This window comes from Antrostomus carolinensis, unplaced genomic scaffold, assembly GCF_000700745.2.
Source record: "Antrostomus carolinensis isolate BGI_N321 unplaced genomic scaffold, ASM70074v2 scaffold24004, whole genome shotgun sequence".
Classification (NCBI taxonomy): Eukaryota; Metazoa; Chordata; class Aves; order Caprimulgiformes; family Caprimulgidae; genus Antrostomus; species Antrostomus carolinensis.
The window spans coordinates 1-18,232 of record NW_010311736.1 but is presented as its reverse complement, the minus strand read 5'-3'; the positions used below and the strand labels follow the sequence as shown (position 1 = coordinate 18,232).

General features: G+C 35.5%; 1 protein-coding gene across 1 annotated transcript; it reads right to left on the bottom strand.

The window, feature by feature from the left end:
- Nucleotides 1–3,545: 3,545 nt before the first annotated feature.
- ANGPTL5 (angiopoietin like 5) lies at nucleotides 3,546–14,725 on the bottom strand. The gene is made up of 8 exons (XM_010166828.1): nucleotides 14,496–14,725; nucleotides 12,401–12,548; nucleotides 11,290–11,393; nucleotides 10,625–10,718; nucleotides 9,689–9,789; nucleotides 6,764–6,884; nucleotides 5,571–5,756; nucleotides 3,546–4,386 (listed from the first exon to the last, which is right to left on the bottom strand). Exons 1-8 carry the CDS (start codon nucleotides 14,592–14,594, stop codon nucleotides 4,067–4,069), a joined length of 1,173 nt encoding a protein of 390 aa, XP_010165130.1. The 5' UTR covers nucleotides 14,595–14,725; the 3' UTR covers nucleotides 3,546–4,066.
- Between the last annotated feature and the right edge of the window lie 3,507 nt (nucleotides 14,726–18,232).

Below are 18,232 nucleotides of genomic sequence, written 5' to 3'. Positions count from 1 at the left end.
AGATACACACATCAGAATTTCCTGGTATCATGCTTTTCAGGTTGCAGCATCTTCATGTCAATGATCATGCTGCTGACACTTGCATAGCATTCAACAAAATAGATTTCAAGGAAGAGTTCTTTAGATGGTAGTTTAAATAATTGCATGTTAATTGTGCATTATGTTAATGATCCTTAAGTAATTGGGAAGACTTATGAAAACTGTTGCATGCAACCAACTAAAATTGCGAGTCAGGCTATGCATCAGAGTTTCTTACCTGCATCTTGGAGAACTGTACAATGCACATAAACGTGCTATGTATTTTGTAGTGAAGCATCAATACAATGTAGTGTTAGAGCATTTTTTAAATTAAAAAAATAAAAATGTTCTACAACAGAGACCAGTAATAAAACTAAAATGTTTTTACATGTTAATGAAACATGACTGATTATAAAGTTTTAAATACATGCCAGAATTTACAGGGTTGTTTTTTTTAAAAAAAAAGTAATCTAAGTAGTTTAGAAGATCTTTTACTGGCCAATTAAGGATTTTCCAAGTGGAAAGCAAAATGCCTTCAGTTATACTGTTTTGTTATTTCCAGATGTCTAATACACTGAACCCTGCACTGCCACGTCAGTAGTACTCAGGCTGTGGAAACCATGTTGTCATTTATTTATATTACTGTAGCATCATAAACTGGGTCAAATAATTTGAGTTCACCAAACTGAGATTTACAAATTGAAGACATGCTCTTGGAAAAAGAAAACAAAAGAAATAAAAGCAGTTTCATAACATCAGAGATTACATGCCCTTTAAAGACAACTTCTCATAGTCTGGAGTATCATTCCTGGAACAGATTGGAGTAGATATTAAGTGCAGTTTAACCAAGCTACTTTTTATTTGGAGCACTCAATCAGTTTCTCTTAATATGCTACACCCTACATGTTCCTTTTTATTTAGCTGAAACAAGACTGTTTGGGCAATAACCAGCTGATTACCAGTCCTAAATATATGGCCACAAAAATCTTATGTATTGGGAACAATGGTGGTTGGGAACAATCAGCTGTAAATATGGAACATAGGTCCCTGGAATCAGCTTAATGTCCTTATAAATTCTCTGTGTTTAACTAAAAAATTATTTGGTTTCACAGTTGTTTTATTCTTAGAGAGGAAATTGAATGAACCTTTGAAGACAGCAGCCATCTATCACATGGAAATGTTCTATTGTCATTGCTGTATTTCAGATTTGCAGCAGGCAAGCTGCTAACTAATCTCTAGCACTCTTGCTTTGCTAAGCATAATCTAAATTTAAAAACAAAACTAGACTATACCAATACTCACATTCCAGAATATTCAAATAATGATAAAACTATGAGATTCCCATGCTCAAAAGCTTTTTATAGAAACCTTATTCAGATCCTCTCAGCTGCTATGACTCAGACTCCATGAAAGGAAATAAAATAATTAAGTGATATTAATTATTATCTAATTACTTATTTTGGTTTCACAGAAGCACTAAGTGTGATCACGACTAGTAGGTAATATGGCAAATATAAGAGGAGAAATTAATAACAATCTCTATTTTCATATATGGTTTCTAATCTGAAAAAGGAATAAAGCATTGTCCCTCTTTTGCTTAAGATCACTATTCTGAAAACTCATACCTGAATGATTTAAAGGAGTTAAAACCGGACCAATGTTTGCAATTTAGACTTCATCCTGTTTGCAGTTTGCACTGCAGATCAGCTCTCACAGCACAACTAAGACACAAGTCAAGCCTGGGGCAAAATGAATTAATTTTATCTACAGAGATAAAGGAGAGAACCACAGAGAACACAGTGTCTACCTATGACCTTGCTAGTAGAGCAGTAGGTAATGGTATTAATGTGTATGTATTGAGTTCAAAGCAGTCTCTGCAAATAGTCTTGGAAATGTTTTTATCTTCCAAGGAACAGTAAATATTCAAATGTCCCTGACCCCCCAGTACTCATATTGAGAATTCAATTCCTTTTTTGTATAGGTTTTCAATTTGACTTGACTTTAAGATCCAGTGTCTGTTTGCAAGAATGATCCTTCAAGCTTTAGTTATCTTTTCAGGCTCATCTCGTCTGTGATTCATTACTGCCAGCTAATCTAACCAATGCTGACAAAGGAGAAATTAAACCTGGTAATTAAATGTGGTAATATCTGCCAGCACAAACCTACAATCTTCATTTTGCACCTTCATTTTTAAGTAGGGATTCTGATAAACCAGAAGCCTCAGGGTGTCAGTAGACTCTAGCTCTACACTCAGGAACCAGACTCCCTACTCAGACTCTTCCTTTCTGCTCACAGGCTTGGACCTGGTTGCCAGAGCAGAGGTCCCACTGTCAAAGTTTGAGGCTTTCATCAAAGCCATTAAATTTCATGGAAATTTAGCCACAGGCATTCTCCAGTAGGATTGTTGTACTGCAGCCTGGGGACGCTTTCTGACATAATAGCCCTAATACAGCGACAACATCCAGGCTTGCAGACAGAATTAATACTCTTTAAACAATCACATACTTGTTAATCTTTTATTTTAGTATCTCCCTTTATAGGTCTGCTGGGTCCATGTTGCTGTTAGAAAGGGATTGTGTGCCTCAGCCTGGAGTGTGAGGGGGAGCTAAAGAGGGTGTTCCTATTAACTCTCCACCTCTAATTCCAAAGACATTGGGTCTGACAACAAAATCCCCCTGCACTCAGAGAATCCAGTCTCCACCAAGAGTGTGAGCTACCCCGTCTTTTACAATCCCTCTATAGGCCTGTAATAGCTCTCTAGCAGAGAGAAACCACCTGTTTTTAGCAACTTTTTACCTCCATTTGTTAAGAACTAGTCAAGCATGGAAGAAAAGAGGAAATTTTTCTCTCCCTTTACCTTGTAACAGCATACATACCCCATCACAAGCTTCATTTCCTTCAACAGCTACATATGTCTTTGGAAAGAAGTTCTGAAACGTGGTGGATCTGAACCGATGACAGTTTCTGCTCACTGTATTAACATTTGGTCAAAGTGCAAGACGGCAAAGAGGAAAGTTTTTAACTGATTCCATTCCACATGTTACTACAGAGCTGATCTACTGAGAATGAAGAAGAGATGAGAAATTCTGTGCCTAGTTGCAACAGAATAGAAGACAGGTTCCAGAAACATTGCTGTACTGACAATATTCGCATTTTTATTGAAATTATTCTGTTTTTACTGATAGAAATTCAAACAATTCACACTGCTTAATTTAAAATGTACTTACACAACTCAAATTGGTTTTGTGCATTACCACACGGTTATTCACAAAGTGAATGTCAATAAGAATGAAAAACATAGGATCAGGCCCATATATCCAAAAAGTCAAACTCCAGAGGTTATATGAAATGTTCTACATTTTCTTTGAAAAGAAAGTGTTCATTTGTAGTGAATTGTGAAATAGACAATGGTAGAGTAAGAATCTGATTATGAAACTTAGTAACTGTGAAAATTAAATACAAAACAGATAGTTCTTGCATGTCAGTATCTACCATACTTGTAGAAAAATCAGGTCCTGAGAGTACATAGAACCTTACACATCTGTTGAAATAAGTCAGTGTTATCTTGCCTGATAAGGAATATAGAAAGAAGAGCTGATTCTAGAAAATTAACCTAGGGTAAAGAAAAGTTATTTTTCTATAATATAATGATGGAAATGGCAGGTATATGGCTTTTAAAAAGAAAATTTGCTGAATTTTCTTGGCAATTCAGGTATGCAGAGATCACAGAAAAAACACATTCAAAAGTCAGCATTACACTCCTTTTTAGAATTTTTCTACTGGCTCTGAGATTGCATAAGAGGCAGTTGATTAAAAGCTGACAAACAGTAAGCTTCATCCATTTTCTGAAAACATCATTCTTCTTAGGACTTTCTTACTCAAGTGGGAACACTACAAATACTGACATTTCATAATAAAAATGAGTAACTGTATTATGGAAATATCTAATAAAGTTTTAAGGCTGAACTGCCTAAGTGAAAATGAAAGGTATTTATGATGCAGTGATACATTATGCCACATAACTGCAAGAAGATATAGATTTCTATTTTCACAGGAAATACGGATTATAGGTTCTCCGAATTTTCATTGAGACTGATTTAATTTTGACTGGTTTATTGTTCATTGTCCATGTATCCCAGTGAATCCCAGTTGCAAGAAATCTACCTGTGTAGCGATGAACACCATTAAGATTTGCAAGACCACACTGGTTGAACCACCATCCAGTGTTATCACTGAAGTTACTGCAGCTCTTTACAGGCTGTTCTTTAATAGTGCACATTGGCCTGCATCCATCATTATCAACATCAAACGTGCTGAAAGGCATTGAATTCTGGTTGTCTTCTTTTCTATAGCCTCTAAATGCATCACCTAAGTACAACAGACAAAAAGGAAGGATAAAAGAGTCATTTATGGAGAAACATAGCATTTCTTACTTGTTGCATACCTTCAAAAGCAGTTCAAAAGCACCAAATACTGAGCTGGCAATGTGGTAAAGACATAGGAAAGAAAAAGTATAAAACACTGAGAAGTATGGAAGAAGTTGAAATTCAATGAAACATCTTTATATTGTTGTTGCTTTTAGTGATGCACACCAGCTATGAAGGCAAAGGTCTTTCTGTCCTCAAAGACAGTGGAAGAAAAGATAAAAGAAACAAAAAGCATTGTTAACTTCAGATTTTCCAGTGATGTGCCCAAAACCTCAGAGTGAGTCATGACATAAAATGGAATTGTTAAAACACAAAGGTCAGTGATTACTCGTTCAGTTGTCTTACTAGATAAATAATGTTTCTTACAAATTCAGGTAGAATAAAGCACCAACACATTTAGAGAATAACTATTACATTGGTAAGAAGGAACATTCTTGCATATTAGTAAACATGAGGCAAAAAAATATAGAAAAAAGCAGTAAGACATGATGCAATACTTAACACAAATCTGCACACTTGGTAGAGCTATGATATTATGGAGGTCAGGAATTGTAAATTAATTTGTGTCTATATCAGCCAGCAACTGTTATGCACTGTAAGCCTGATTCGTTCCAGTTGGTTTCCTTCTCTGTCCTTTGTACATCACTGTCTGGCCCTTTGAACTAACCAAAGCACAAGCATCAGGAAGACTTGCACTAAGATCAGCAAATTTGGGATGAGATAATGGACATCTAAAGAATCAGACCATTAGACAGATATACACAAACACAAAAAAAAATCCCTTATGTATTTTATTTATATTCTGTGGACTTCAATCCATTAAAGTTCCTTTATTTTCTTTATTAATTTTCTTTATTAAAGGAGTGTTTATTCAATTATTCCATTGAAGACCTTGAAACAATATAATAAAATTATTCTCACTTTGTAAATATTGATGTTGGCATAACCAGTCACTACATCATTAACCATTTATTTGCATAAGTGTTCATTATGTACCAAATAGAGAAAACCAGATTAGAAATAAAAAAAATTAAAGTTATCTTAATTAAGTATTACTCTTTTGGATACATTTTTACATTTAAAAAGGGAGCAGCTACTTTTAAATACTTGAAAGGAGGGTCTTACCAGCATTTCCTGAATAACGTCCCAAATGGATCTTAAAAGAACACGCTTCATCCTCTATCCAAAATCCATCATATGATGCATGGGCGTGTTTGTCATTTTCTGATTCCAAATCCACATAAAGACTGAAACTAGTGGCTTTTTGATTTACTATGCGAAAAATCTTCCTCAATCCAAGCCAAAATTCCCCTAAAACAGAAATATATAGTCAATAAACTTTTAGAAACAGAAACTGTAAAAGAAAAAATGGATTCCTCTAATTTTTGTACTTTCCTTCCTGAACCAAGTGTAGTAAAGCTGTCTGATGTCTTTGAAAGATTAATGAAGGTACAGAGTAATCTTCCTACTTCATTGGGAAATCCATGGAAAGAATTCCCATGTGCACATCATCCTTTTTCTCTATGACATTTTTAGGAAATTGTCCACATGATAACTTTGAAGCATTCATCTTCAGTATACCTTAGAAGACCACAAAAACTGTACGTGCTAAAGATCCACGTGATTAAACAGGATCCAGTAACATTCCTAAGGGCAATACAGAGAAATTATAAATGTCAGCATTCTATGAAAAGCAACAAAAGTCAAACACTTCTCGAGATTTGCTGCCTCTGTAAGTCACACTTTTTTCCATGAAAGGTTGCCCCTCATGAGCTGCACTTTTTTGTATAGTTGAAGAGGTAGGTGATTCCACTGCAATCCCAGATAAACTCCTGAAAAAGCAACTGGTTTTAGACTTGCTGGATGAAAGGTGGCAGTAAAAAAGTAGTATCACAGTTGTGTTGGTATTAGCTACTGAAATATTTCCATTCTGTTTCTAAGTTCACATGCCCTGTAGTGAAATATTACTGATTTTTCTCTGCTTTAAGGAAATATTTTGCAAATGTGATTAAAACCAAGGCTTTTTTTTTTAATCTGAAAAAAGGGGAAATACAATTTATACATTATTTCAGGAAAAATAAATAACATTTTAAACACCTCTTGTGAGACTAAGGATGGGCAATGGCTAAAGACTCTAATAGGGGTGATAGTCATTATTGAGAAGATCACACAATAAATTTCATGAAAAATATTTAAGTATAAATAAGACTTTTAAGAAACAAGAACTTTACTCTCTATACTACTAAAAATCCCACACAATTTAGTGGAATGTAGCTCACATAAAGACAGCAGAAATGTTGGGTATTTAAAATTAATACCAGAAAGGTCACCAAATCCATCCAGATATTCAGACCATGTTCTCTGAAATGGAATGATTCCATCAGTTCTTTTCTGAACCACAGTCCATCCACCTCCTTGAAAATCCATGTCACACAAAACCTAAAATAGACATAGATACAATTACGCATTCTTGAAGTAGTTGTTATGAAGAAAACAATTAAGTAAAGGTGGACTATTCAGAGTTTTGCTAAGCAACGTACCTTTCAAATATCTTAACACAAAGCTCAAAGAAAACAAAAACCGAAGTTGCAGTATTTTCTTATGTGTTCTTGTTGGACTGCTTGATTTGGATATTTCCTCAACCAGTAGAAACTGTTGTGTGCAAGTGTCTACTCATATCAGGTGTAATGAATAAGTCTGATAAATGTTACTGTGAATTAATAATAGTATGAAGTGGAAGCAACATGCAATGGCATGTATTATTCATGCCAAATATTACAGATAAAGGCACTAACACTGAATATACCTTTATTTCAGCAAAACAAAATACACACAACTTATGTGTTCTCCCTCACCATCATACCTTCTTCCCCAGAAATACTGTTTGTGATGCCTGGGAAATGTAGAGCCCTTAATAAAGGTGAAGAAATGGAAAAAGTGATAGCAATAACCCAGTATATAATAATTTATACTGGAGCAGCAAAAAACTACGTAAGAAGGAGCCTCAATCCAAAGAAGTCCCAATGTGAACTCCTGGAGTTCAGGTTTCCATTAGCCTGAGTTAAGCATCAAAATCTATACTCGCTTTTGAAAACATGAAGATTCAAACACGAAAACATAAGAACAGGATCAAGTTGTCTAAATAGTTTTCTTCATTTACCTGGTATATTTATGCAAATGATTCTAAAGATATTTTGGTTTAGTTTCAGTTACATATAACGGGCAGATTATTGCTGAAAAGGTCCTCACTGAAATACACAGTTTCATGCTGCTTTGTTTTTCTGATTTTATTTTCTTACTATGGTTTTCTGCCTCTTTGTATTTTTCTTATTTGGCTGGTCTGCAGAACTCCCAGAACTCTTGGCTATTAGCCCTTTAAAATGCATTACTTTCTTGTCTATGTTTTAATGTCTTGATATTTTTGTTTATCTGTGATTTCTTTTGTACCCTTTTTATGCTTCAACACAGGGATGGATTTGCATTAAACATTTTTCCTTAAAATAACATTCTGTATGGAACACACATATTTTAGATATTTTTCTCCTAGAACCTTTTGGCACTATCTCTTCAGTTCTGTGTAACATCTACCAGACAAGAAATGAGACATTTCTTCTCATTATTTATTATTACCTTGTGGTTTTAATCAAATTATTATGATTTTTCCTTTTGTTTCTTGTTTGCCTTTAGGAACCTTTCCACTCTTATAACTGATTCTCAGATTCTGGCAGTAACTTTAAATGTGGAAAAGTGTCAAAAATACTTTTGAAGTGAAAGGAACTTTATCATGTCAGATTTATTTACCAAAAACTATAAGTGAACTGAGAAATCACTTTTCTCACATAGATTAGTCATACCATCTCTCAGGAAAAGTAATTTGGGTGAGGTATGAATATTTCCTCAGTGGAATCCCCCTCAATCAAGAAGAAATTCTGAAATATGCATTTTGTGCTATGGTTCATCCTGGGGTGAGGCAGACAGCATTTTCTTCATACTATAAATATGGTTTTCTGTCAACACTTCTACCTGTCTTTGCCTTTCTTTTACCTGGAAGAACCCTGCCAATGAGTTATAGATCTTTTCCCTGTGCTCGTTGCGTTGTTTAGAGAGAATGACAGGTTTTTCTATCAGGGGTCTGCAGAAACAAGTTACTTTTTTCTTTTGAGATCCCAGTATATTTCTGAAGCCTTTCCATAATCAGTTTGAGCTCCTTTTTTGTAGCATTTTGTAGGGTTCCAATTGGCTAGAGACAAAGAGATTCATCCTTCCTTTGTTATATATAAAGGAAGACTATAAAGTTAGATATTAAATTTTGTTATTTATTAGCTGGCTTAAACTCCACATTTTTTCTCCATAAACTAATGATCTCAGCATGTGCTGCAAAATGAAAGGTTTGAAAGTGCATTATCTGTCTTTCCACTATGCATAAGGACTTCCCTAAGTAGAACAGCCTGAAATAGAAATAAACAGACAAAACTAAGTATTCCTTGTTTTTGCACCAATTTCAATGTCCTGAGCTGAGGAAATTAACTCAAAACTCTCTCCTAGATGAGAACTATAACTCCGAGCAATTACAGAAAATGCAGGTGGTGACTACTGCAGTTCATGCTGAATTTCAACCTTTTTTCTTTGTCTTAGGAATGTATATCCTGCAATCTGGATATGAAAACTAAAAGTTTAGATGCCTTTGTGCCTCAAGACTGAGTTCTAATGGTGCTCAGACAAAGAGCTAAGCACCTACTGCTCAAACTAATGAACATCTGCACCTATGTTTAGACACCTATACAATGTCATGCTCCAAGCTATAGGCTGGAGTAACCTCTCAAGAGGTTACTCTCAAGCATACTGTCATCCAGCAAAATAATTCAAAAAGCCAAAGGTCACATTTTAGGAGCCAAATGGATAAGTCACTTGGCTCCACAGTTTTCCATCTCTAAAATAGAAAAGAACAGTACTTCTCCACGTCCAAAAGGGCTGCTGGAAAATATCTTGGGTTTTCCTCTTCAGTACATTTTTCACTGTACATGAAAACTGATGATGAGACCCTATGACAGAGATTAAATTCCCTTGTAGAAAATGAGAAACTCATAAAAATTATAGTAATGGCAGACACATTTGGATTATTTAATATATTCCTTATTCATCTGTTGATAAATTGTCAAGGAAAACAATTTAAACCTATTAAATATATTCTAAATGCATATTCTCAAGCAAATTGTGACTATCCTGAGAGATAAATTTATTACCTCAAAAGGATAATTTGATCCTTCTGGATGGATAATGTACAGACCAGTTGGAGTTTTTGAAACTGAACCAACAGTATCTTTAATATCAGTGCAATCCAACCCTAGAGAACAAAGTATTTGATGATTTTCATTAGCAAAATATGTTAAGAAAAACAAATGCAGCTTAAGCACAGAATATTACTTTTCTTGGTAACGCATGAATGATCTCCAATAGCATTTTATTGTCATGCAAACTTTAAAATAATGTTTTGTCGTGTATTTACCTTATAAATGAAAATCCTCTGAACTCCATTAATCTCAGAAAGAAAGATAAATTACATTGTATAGAGAAAGTTCTTTCTAATCTTAACTGGTATGATACAGAAATTAAAAATTATATATCTAGGTCTTCTTTTACAGATTTTATTTAGGTAACACTTGTACTCAGTGAAAAGACGTATTATCTGGGGAAGGATGACTTTTTCCTGCAAATATTTGTATTCATACTTGTAAAAGCATTTATATCATAATGTATACATTGAAAACCCTCAAGCAAGCAGTTTCTGTGGCCAGTAGGACTGCTTAGAGGTAGTTTCCTTTAGCTGGATGGACACTGCAAAGATTAACTGTCCAGTGTTCAGGTGACTTCCATCTCATTTGAAGAAGGATATTGCAAATGCTGAGCACATTTTATTTCATTACAAAAGAAAGTGTCATTTATCAACATGGGATCGCTCATGAACAGGATGTCCAGAATTATCAATTGCAAATAATGTAAAGCAGTCTTTATGATGACAGTCTTAACCAGTTCACACATTTTCCAGAGTTTATATGTATATACTAACACAGAATAAATACTATAAATGTTATAATTGCTTACCTTTGCTTTAATTAGTTCTTTGTCAAGATACAAAGATAAAAAGGGAAGAGGTCAGACTAAATATGAAAAGTACTTACCATGAGATTGAACTGCTTTGTAAGGGAGTGGATCCAAATGCTTTCTCAAAACTTCTGCATTCAAAAGAAGAAGTCTGTTCATTAGTTCATTTACCTGCAAATTCAAATAAAATATCTTTGAAGGGGTTGCAATAAAGAATTTTACATTCTAAAGTTGTTCTTTTTGACAAAAAGTGAATATAATTTGAAGTTAATTTTTGTGATGTTAGTGATTCATACCTTTGTTATGTGAATTTGTCCGATATTTTACTTTTTGCATCCAAAATCATTCTTAGGCACAATTCTGTTTAATTCAAGAGAAGTCCTTCATTTTGATTAAGGCTTTTTATCTGTACTGAGTGAGTACACAGTGTTTGTAAACTACTGTCAGAATTAATGATAATATGTAATTACACAAATATGGCAGGACTGCAGATAGGAACCAATGTGGAGGAGTGGCCCATCACTGGCCCTACTGCCATGTGTGCCACTGTGTTATGGATCAGGTGGTACTAATCACTGTCCATAGAAAAGGAACTCACACCTTACCCAAGGTACAAGGAATGGTGATTGAGACTGTCATTCTGTGGTTTTAATGACAATATAAATGCTTAATTTTCCTCAGTTAGACAATACTCATAGTGCTAATTAATAAATAAAAATCCCTATGATGAAGAAAAAAGTACCTGATTAGAAAGGTAATCCAAAGAAGACTGTTGATCATCCATCATGTTTCTTACCAGTTTTTTTGTACTTCTCGCATATTCAACAAGAGAGTTCTGCAAATTTCCTTTAAAAGAAATATGTTCATCCACTTTGTTACCATAAATCTGGAAATATTCTTGACTAAATAATGACACATTTATTTATGGTATCTAACTGAATATTGAAGGTGTTCAACCTTAGGGTACCTAAAAGTGAAATAAAAGTAGTACAGAGACCACAGATTAAATCCAAACATTATAAGAACCTCAGCCTCACAAGCTGCAGTAAAGGTATCTTAAAAAGAAATGGCTCTTCTTAAGATTTGAAGAAGAATTTCATCTTATCCTTGGGCAACATGGATAACTAGTTAATGGCTACCACAGAAATACAAATGGAAATTATAAAAGACAAATATAATGTTTCCTGTCATCCTACATTCCTACATTCATTCATTCACTCTGCTAGTTACTCATGCTCCTTTTTTTTTGCCTAAATATAGGCAAAAATACAAAAAAATACAAAAATTAAACTTGTCAGGTAATTAAAAATACATATTAAAAAAATATGGGAAAGGCAAGAATTTTGAAAAATTTTTCTGAGGCTGATTACATCATTTGCTGTGTAGTTTGTCAAGGCAGTGAATAGAGAACATCTTGTACAGATCTCTATAAAACGTAAGCTGAAGCATAGATTTCCTCCCACTTAACTAACTCCCACACACCTAACTATAATATTTAAATGAGGGACAAGCACCCTACTCTTCCTCTGTAATGGAGAGAGCTACCAATATTCAGAGGGTAACACAGACTTAGGCGGGCTGAGCTGCTGCCTGGATTTGCCAGTCCTCACCGGTGATTATGAAGTGAGACTAGCATGGTTATACTCTAACTTTGTCACACCAGCTGCACCCCAAAAACACAGCATCTCAAATTTTCTGAACAATACCGAGCCTGGGCAGCAGAGTCAAGGGCTGTCACATGTGCTCAAAAAGATTAAAAAATAAATTAGCACAGCATAGCGTAGCATAGCAGAGGATTGCGTAGCATGGCATTGCATAGCTTGGCGCTGAGAGTATTCTTTATGAATACATACTGCACATGTAATGTTTTTCCCCTCGTAAAATTTTAGCTTGAACATCACATGGTACAAGGCATTGTTCTTTTTGTTTTGAAATATCTGCAGATTTATTTTTCTCTTCTGCCTTGAGTGGTTCCTCCAGAGCTCCAACATTCCTTGTGCCCTGTTGTACCAAACAATGGAGGGGGAAATAAATTCATCATAAAGCAAATATAAAACAGCTCAGTCTGCCAAAATGAAGTCGATTACTCCATGGATCTTCCTTCAAAATCTGGGGTTTTTTAAAGTTTTATCAAGCAATAATTGACAGAGCTGAGACCAAGGCCTGTTAGGTGTCTTCTGCTTAGCCATACTTCACAAGAGAAAGAGAGTGGCAGAGGTAAAGAATAACTTCTAGAAATCTAAAAAACACCATCAACATTTCTGGTAAAGTATTCTACCTGTGAGCACCGAAAACTGGAGGCAAGAACTTGCAAATCTTGCCTTTAAGAAGCTCACATTTTAGGAATCACCACACCCAACAGACAACTCAAATGCTAACAGTTATTTTCACTGGAAAGGATTTACCTCATATTAGCAAAAACACTTTTACTCTTCAAAGTCTCTAAATTAATTAGACACTGATCATGGAAATACTTGCACAAGTTATTCATCTATGCACACAAGCTGTCCCAAGCAGATTTGCAGACAAACCCAACATTAAAAAAAAAAACATTTTAAATGTTCTCATAGAGGGAATCATAGAATCATAGAATGGTTTGGATTGGAAGGGACCTCAAAGATTATCTAGTTCCAATCCCCCCGCCTTCAGCAGGGACACCCTCCACTAGATCAGGTTGCTCAAAGCCTCATCCAGCCTGGCCTTGAACACTTCCAGGGAGGGGGCATCTACAACTTCCTTGGGCAACCTGTTCCAGTGTCTGACCACCCTTACAGTAAAGAACTTTTTCCTAATAGAAGAATAAAGGGATACTATTCACAGGCATACAATTATCTGAAATAGTTACAATAAAAGCATTGGTAAAAGTAGTTACATTTATTAATGTATTTTTAAAATAATATTTTCATATTTAATATTTTTTCTTCCATGGTGCCATTTGACATAAAATAAAGGAATGCCTCTGTCTCATCACTTAAATAAATGCTAAAAGTAATTCCTGAAATATGTGTCACTGTAAAAAGAAACATATTTTTGTTTGAGTCTTTGTTTGTTGATTCCATAATCTCAGCAGAGCATTGTAGTGTGTTCATATACTGTATTTTCAAATGTAAATAGGACCCTTAGAAACTTGAAGATTTTAATAAAAATAAAACTTATTTAGACTTTAATATATCTTCAACATAATTTTTATCCTTCCCTCCTTCAGGTTTCTCTTTCTGGTATTGGCAGTACAAGGGCAACAAACTGAACGGTTTTTTTTTCCCTGATTTTTGCTTTTAAAAAGCGAAAGTAAAAATTACATAAAAGTGCTAAAAAGGAGATTTTACAAAAAAAGGGGGGGGTTCTGAATTATTAATGCAGTTGCATTTTTTGTCTGGAGATAAATGCTAGAGAACTGAAAGAGTATGTTTCTTTAATTTTGAAATAAGCACAAAATAAAGGAAGAAAAATTCTATGACTTATAAATAGATCACTCAAAACTTATAAATAGATCACTTGAAACAATGGTTTGTTCCAGGGCTTTATCACAGCTACTCTCCAGATGTTCAATTAAATACTGTCAAGCAAATATTTTTAATCAATATTTATTTTTAACAAAAGCCAACATGAAACAGGCAATTAAATCCGGCCTCAGTAATTCAAGCAAAAACTGTGACACTGCCAAAAACAACAGTTAGTCTGTATTTACAGTCATGCAGATGGGATAAAAAATATGGCCTAACAACTGAGCTGTGATGAAGGACATTAAGACAAAAAAGTGTTCTAATATACTGAATTCCTACAATTTCAATGTAGTTTCTTTTCTCTATCTGAAAATACCTGATTCTTCTGTATTTTCATATCTATTCTGAATAAAGCAATCTACATTTTAAAAACATCTGTCACTTTTCTGAGAAATCATTGTTACATTCATTATTTTAACCTAAGCAAAGTAATTGAAAATCTTACCTTAGATGAACAAGGCTTGACATTACTTATGACAGTCTCTCCTAAACTGAACAAAAAAATATTAAGACAAATCAGTGAAGTTACCCTAAAGCAGTTCATCTTTTACTTGAAGAAACACAAACGTTTTGATGGGTCTCAAATTTCTGTGGAAAGGATTGTACGCTACAAAGTCCTGAGCTAACTATTTGGGAATGTCTACGGCACAAAGAGCAGCCAACACATCACTCCTTTAATGCCTGGATTTAACAAACCACATTTCAATTGCACAGTAGATTTTATATGCTACTGCTTGTATCCTGAGAGCAATTACTGCTGATCACCTCTACATAACACATCAAACATACATATATATTCATTGTGATAAAACTGTGACAGATATTCTTATATGCTATTTTTAGCGCCGGTATATATTTGGTATTGAGTAGTCTTGGCTAACTGAAAGAAAAACAAGTATTAATTGATGTTTTAATCTTTTTACAAAGGTTTTTATAATTAAAATGAAGGCATTTACATTGGTGTGGTGGTAGTGCACTAGAACAGGCTGTGGAGGAAATTTTAGAATATGTCCTAAAAGCAAATCCAAAATAGAAACCTGAAAAATATTAAAGTAATACTTGGTATTACACAGAAGATTCTTTACCAGGAAGACAATAGCAGTCTCTTGGTCTCACTGGTAGCCCATTTGTAGGAACACAAGTATTAAGAGTGAGACAATCATTCAAATACAATTATTTTTATCCCAGAAGAATATCAAAATATAAGAGAATGTCCTGAAAAAGAATAAAATTAAATGGAGTCCACAGAAACTCAGTGAAAGCTATGAAGCACTTATAGTTTTCACACACTCAAATCCACTATTTTTGTATCTTAAAAACTAAATCTGATATTTTAACCAAAAAGCAAATTGTTTAGAAAGTTTGTTTGGAAAGTTTATTTGGAAAGCTCATAAGGTCCAACAGATTTTCAAATCCTTATGCACATTAGAGAATTTAAGTTGCTTGTGATCTGGCTGAATAAATGAAACCTCAGCTTCTAACATACCACTGGGAGATACACTGTCTAAAGGATCAACACAACACATTGATACAGTCCTGTACAGGACTTGTGGGTGCTGGTGGGTGAAAAGCTGGACATGAGTCAGCAATGTGTGTTCACAGCCCAGAAGGCCAATAACCGTATCTGGGCTGCATCAAGAGAAGCGTGGCCAGCAGGTCAAGGGAGGTGATTCTGCTCCTCTACTCTGCCCTGGTGAGATCCCACCTGGAGTACTGTGTCCAGCTCTGGAGTCCTCAGCACAAGAAAGACATGGAGCTGTTGGAGTGGATCTGGAGGAGGGCCATAAAAATTATCCGAGGGATGGAGCACCTCTCTTAAGAGGAAATGCTGAGAGAGCTGAGGCTGTTCAGCCTGGAGAAGGCTCCAGGGTGACCTTATTGTGGCCTTTCAATACTTAAAGGGGGTCTGTAAGAAAGACAGAGACAGACTTTTTAGCAGGGCCTTTAGCGACAGGACAAGGGGTGATGGTTTTAAACTAAAAGAGGGGAGATTTAGACTAGGTTGCCCAGAGAGATGGTAGATGCCCCATCCCTGGAAACATTCAAGGTCACCTCCAGTGGGACTCTGAGCAACCTGATCTGGTTGAAGATGTCCCTGCTCACTGCAGGGGCGTTGGACTAGATGACCTTTACAGGTCCCTTCCAACCCAAACCATTCTGTGACCTTACACTGGTACAGCCAGACAATGTTCCAAATTTGTCTCAATACTGTGTCCATCTCCATCCCTGTCTGAAGTTGGAATACACTGGAAATAGCTTTGGCTACAAAGAGATTTGTAAGCAATTGGAAGAGGGGAGTTAGTACAGTTTTAAATCCAGATCTCAATCCAGTTTTTAATCCAATGTTTTCTTTCAAAATTAATAGCTAAAGGATACTAAGCACCTGTACCTGGCCTCTTCCTGAGAGAAAGAAGCACATTTGATTGCCTGTGAAATTTTTAACAACTTTGGTTCTTCAGTATCTCACAAAATAAAAATTTTAGTTTGTTTTAAAATACCGCATGGCACATTATAGCTTTCTGATATGAGAATTACTAGACTTTAGCTAGTGAATCAATTTCTCTGTCAAGAAGATGCAGGTTGTGATCCATGGTTCTGTCTCAGGAAGAAAGTGAAAAGATTTTCATAGCTATCCATATATGATATTAAGGGGGAACAAACATTCATTCCTCTTCCTATACAAATAAATACGAAGAGAAGGCAAATTTCAGGAAGAAATGGTTAAAATCGTCAGAACCTTGACTGAACTCCTTCTCCTGTGCAGTAATCTACACAGTTAAAGTGAAGCTTGGAGGAAAGCTGAAGGGCTTCAGCAGATTAATCCTCCCTGGAACAACAAGGAAAGAAAAATTTGTTTCTGCAGCAGCATAGCTATGCTCCAGTCTTGAAATAAGATTTGTAATAAATTCAGAATCTGTCCCAGAAAGATCTAAGAGCTACTCTTTATCCTTTGCTGGAATATCAGTTTCTAGCCCACAGTAAAATTTAGGAAACTTTTTTCAAACCTGCTGCCAGAGTGAGACCTTCCATTTTGTAACCCCTTGAGATCAGGCTGCTTGCTGTCCCAGAGTAATCCTACAGCTGAGGATCATGTGTTTCAGAACTGCCTTCTACCTCATCCTAAACGAAACACTGATAATTTTATCAGGCAAACTGGAATTTTAAAAAGTGTATGTGGGCTGAAAAGTACATGATAGTAAAGTGACAACCAATCTTCTACCTGCAACACAGAGGAGTTCAGAAGAGGTGCTGGCTTTGGGGCTGGTATTCTGAACTAGAGCTAAAAGACTTCCATTTTAGGGTCATCTTCGCAACTGTGGTATACAACTGGGATACTATAAATATTAAGCACACCTGGCAACCTGAGCATCAGCAGTCTTGACTGTAAAATGGTAATAGCAACACCTACTTCACAAGCTGTGCTACAAATATGTGGGGGGTTCTGTGGAGAAAAGTATTTTATGAATGCTGAGTGCTATTTTTACCTTCCTAGTCAAAGACATAGAACAGCTGCACACTGAAAAAGCCAAGAATTGGTTTAAGCTCAAATACAACAGCCAAAAAATGTCTCACCAGGAAATCACCAAGGCATTTAGCCTTCTGCTGACAACTCATCCGAGGCATGGCAATATCCCAAGGCAACACACCCTGCTTTGCCTGAAAAAAGGTCAAGTTTTTCAGTCTTAAGAACAAAAAAAGAACTTTTTTTGGTTTTATTTTGTGTAGCTTTACTTTTTTATACACCTTTTATAATTTAGTATAGTATTTTATACAATTTTATATATTTTATGTACCTTTTATTGTTTGCATTGCGATTTCTACACCCTGTCTTTTTAAAATATAGATGCTGATCATCTTAACTCCAAGTCTTCACTATCAACAGATTTAACAGGCGTCCACAGAGCCCTACAAATCCACAAGCAGCAACGGGCTCAGGAAAGTGCTTCGTTTGCCCTGCAAAACTAATGAGAAACATGTTTGTCCAGATACTGGTTTTGTGGGGGTTTTGTGTTTGTTTGGGGGTTTTTTGTTGTTGTTTTTTTAAAATGTATCCTGTTATTTATAGAAGTGCAGAGAGGATAGGAAGCCCAGAGAGCCAAGCACGGAGCCTGGCAGCGGTGTCCCTGAAGAGCTGGGCAGGCACGGAGAACGCCCGGAGGCGGATCGGTGCCCACGCCTGGC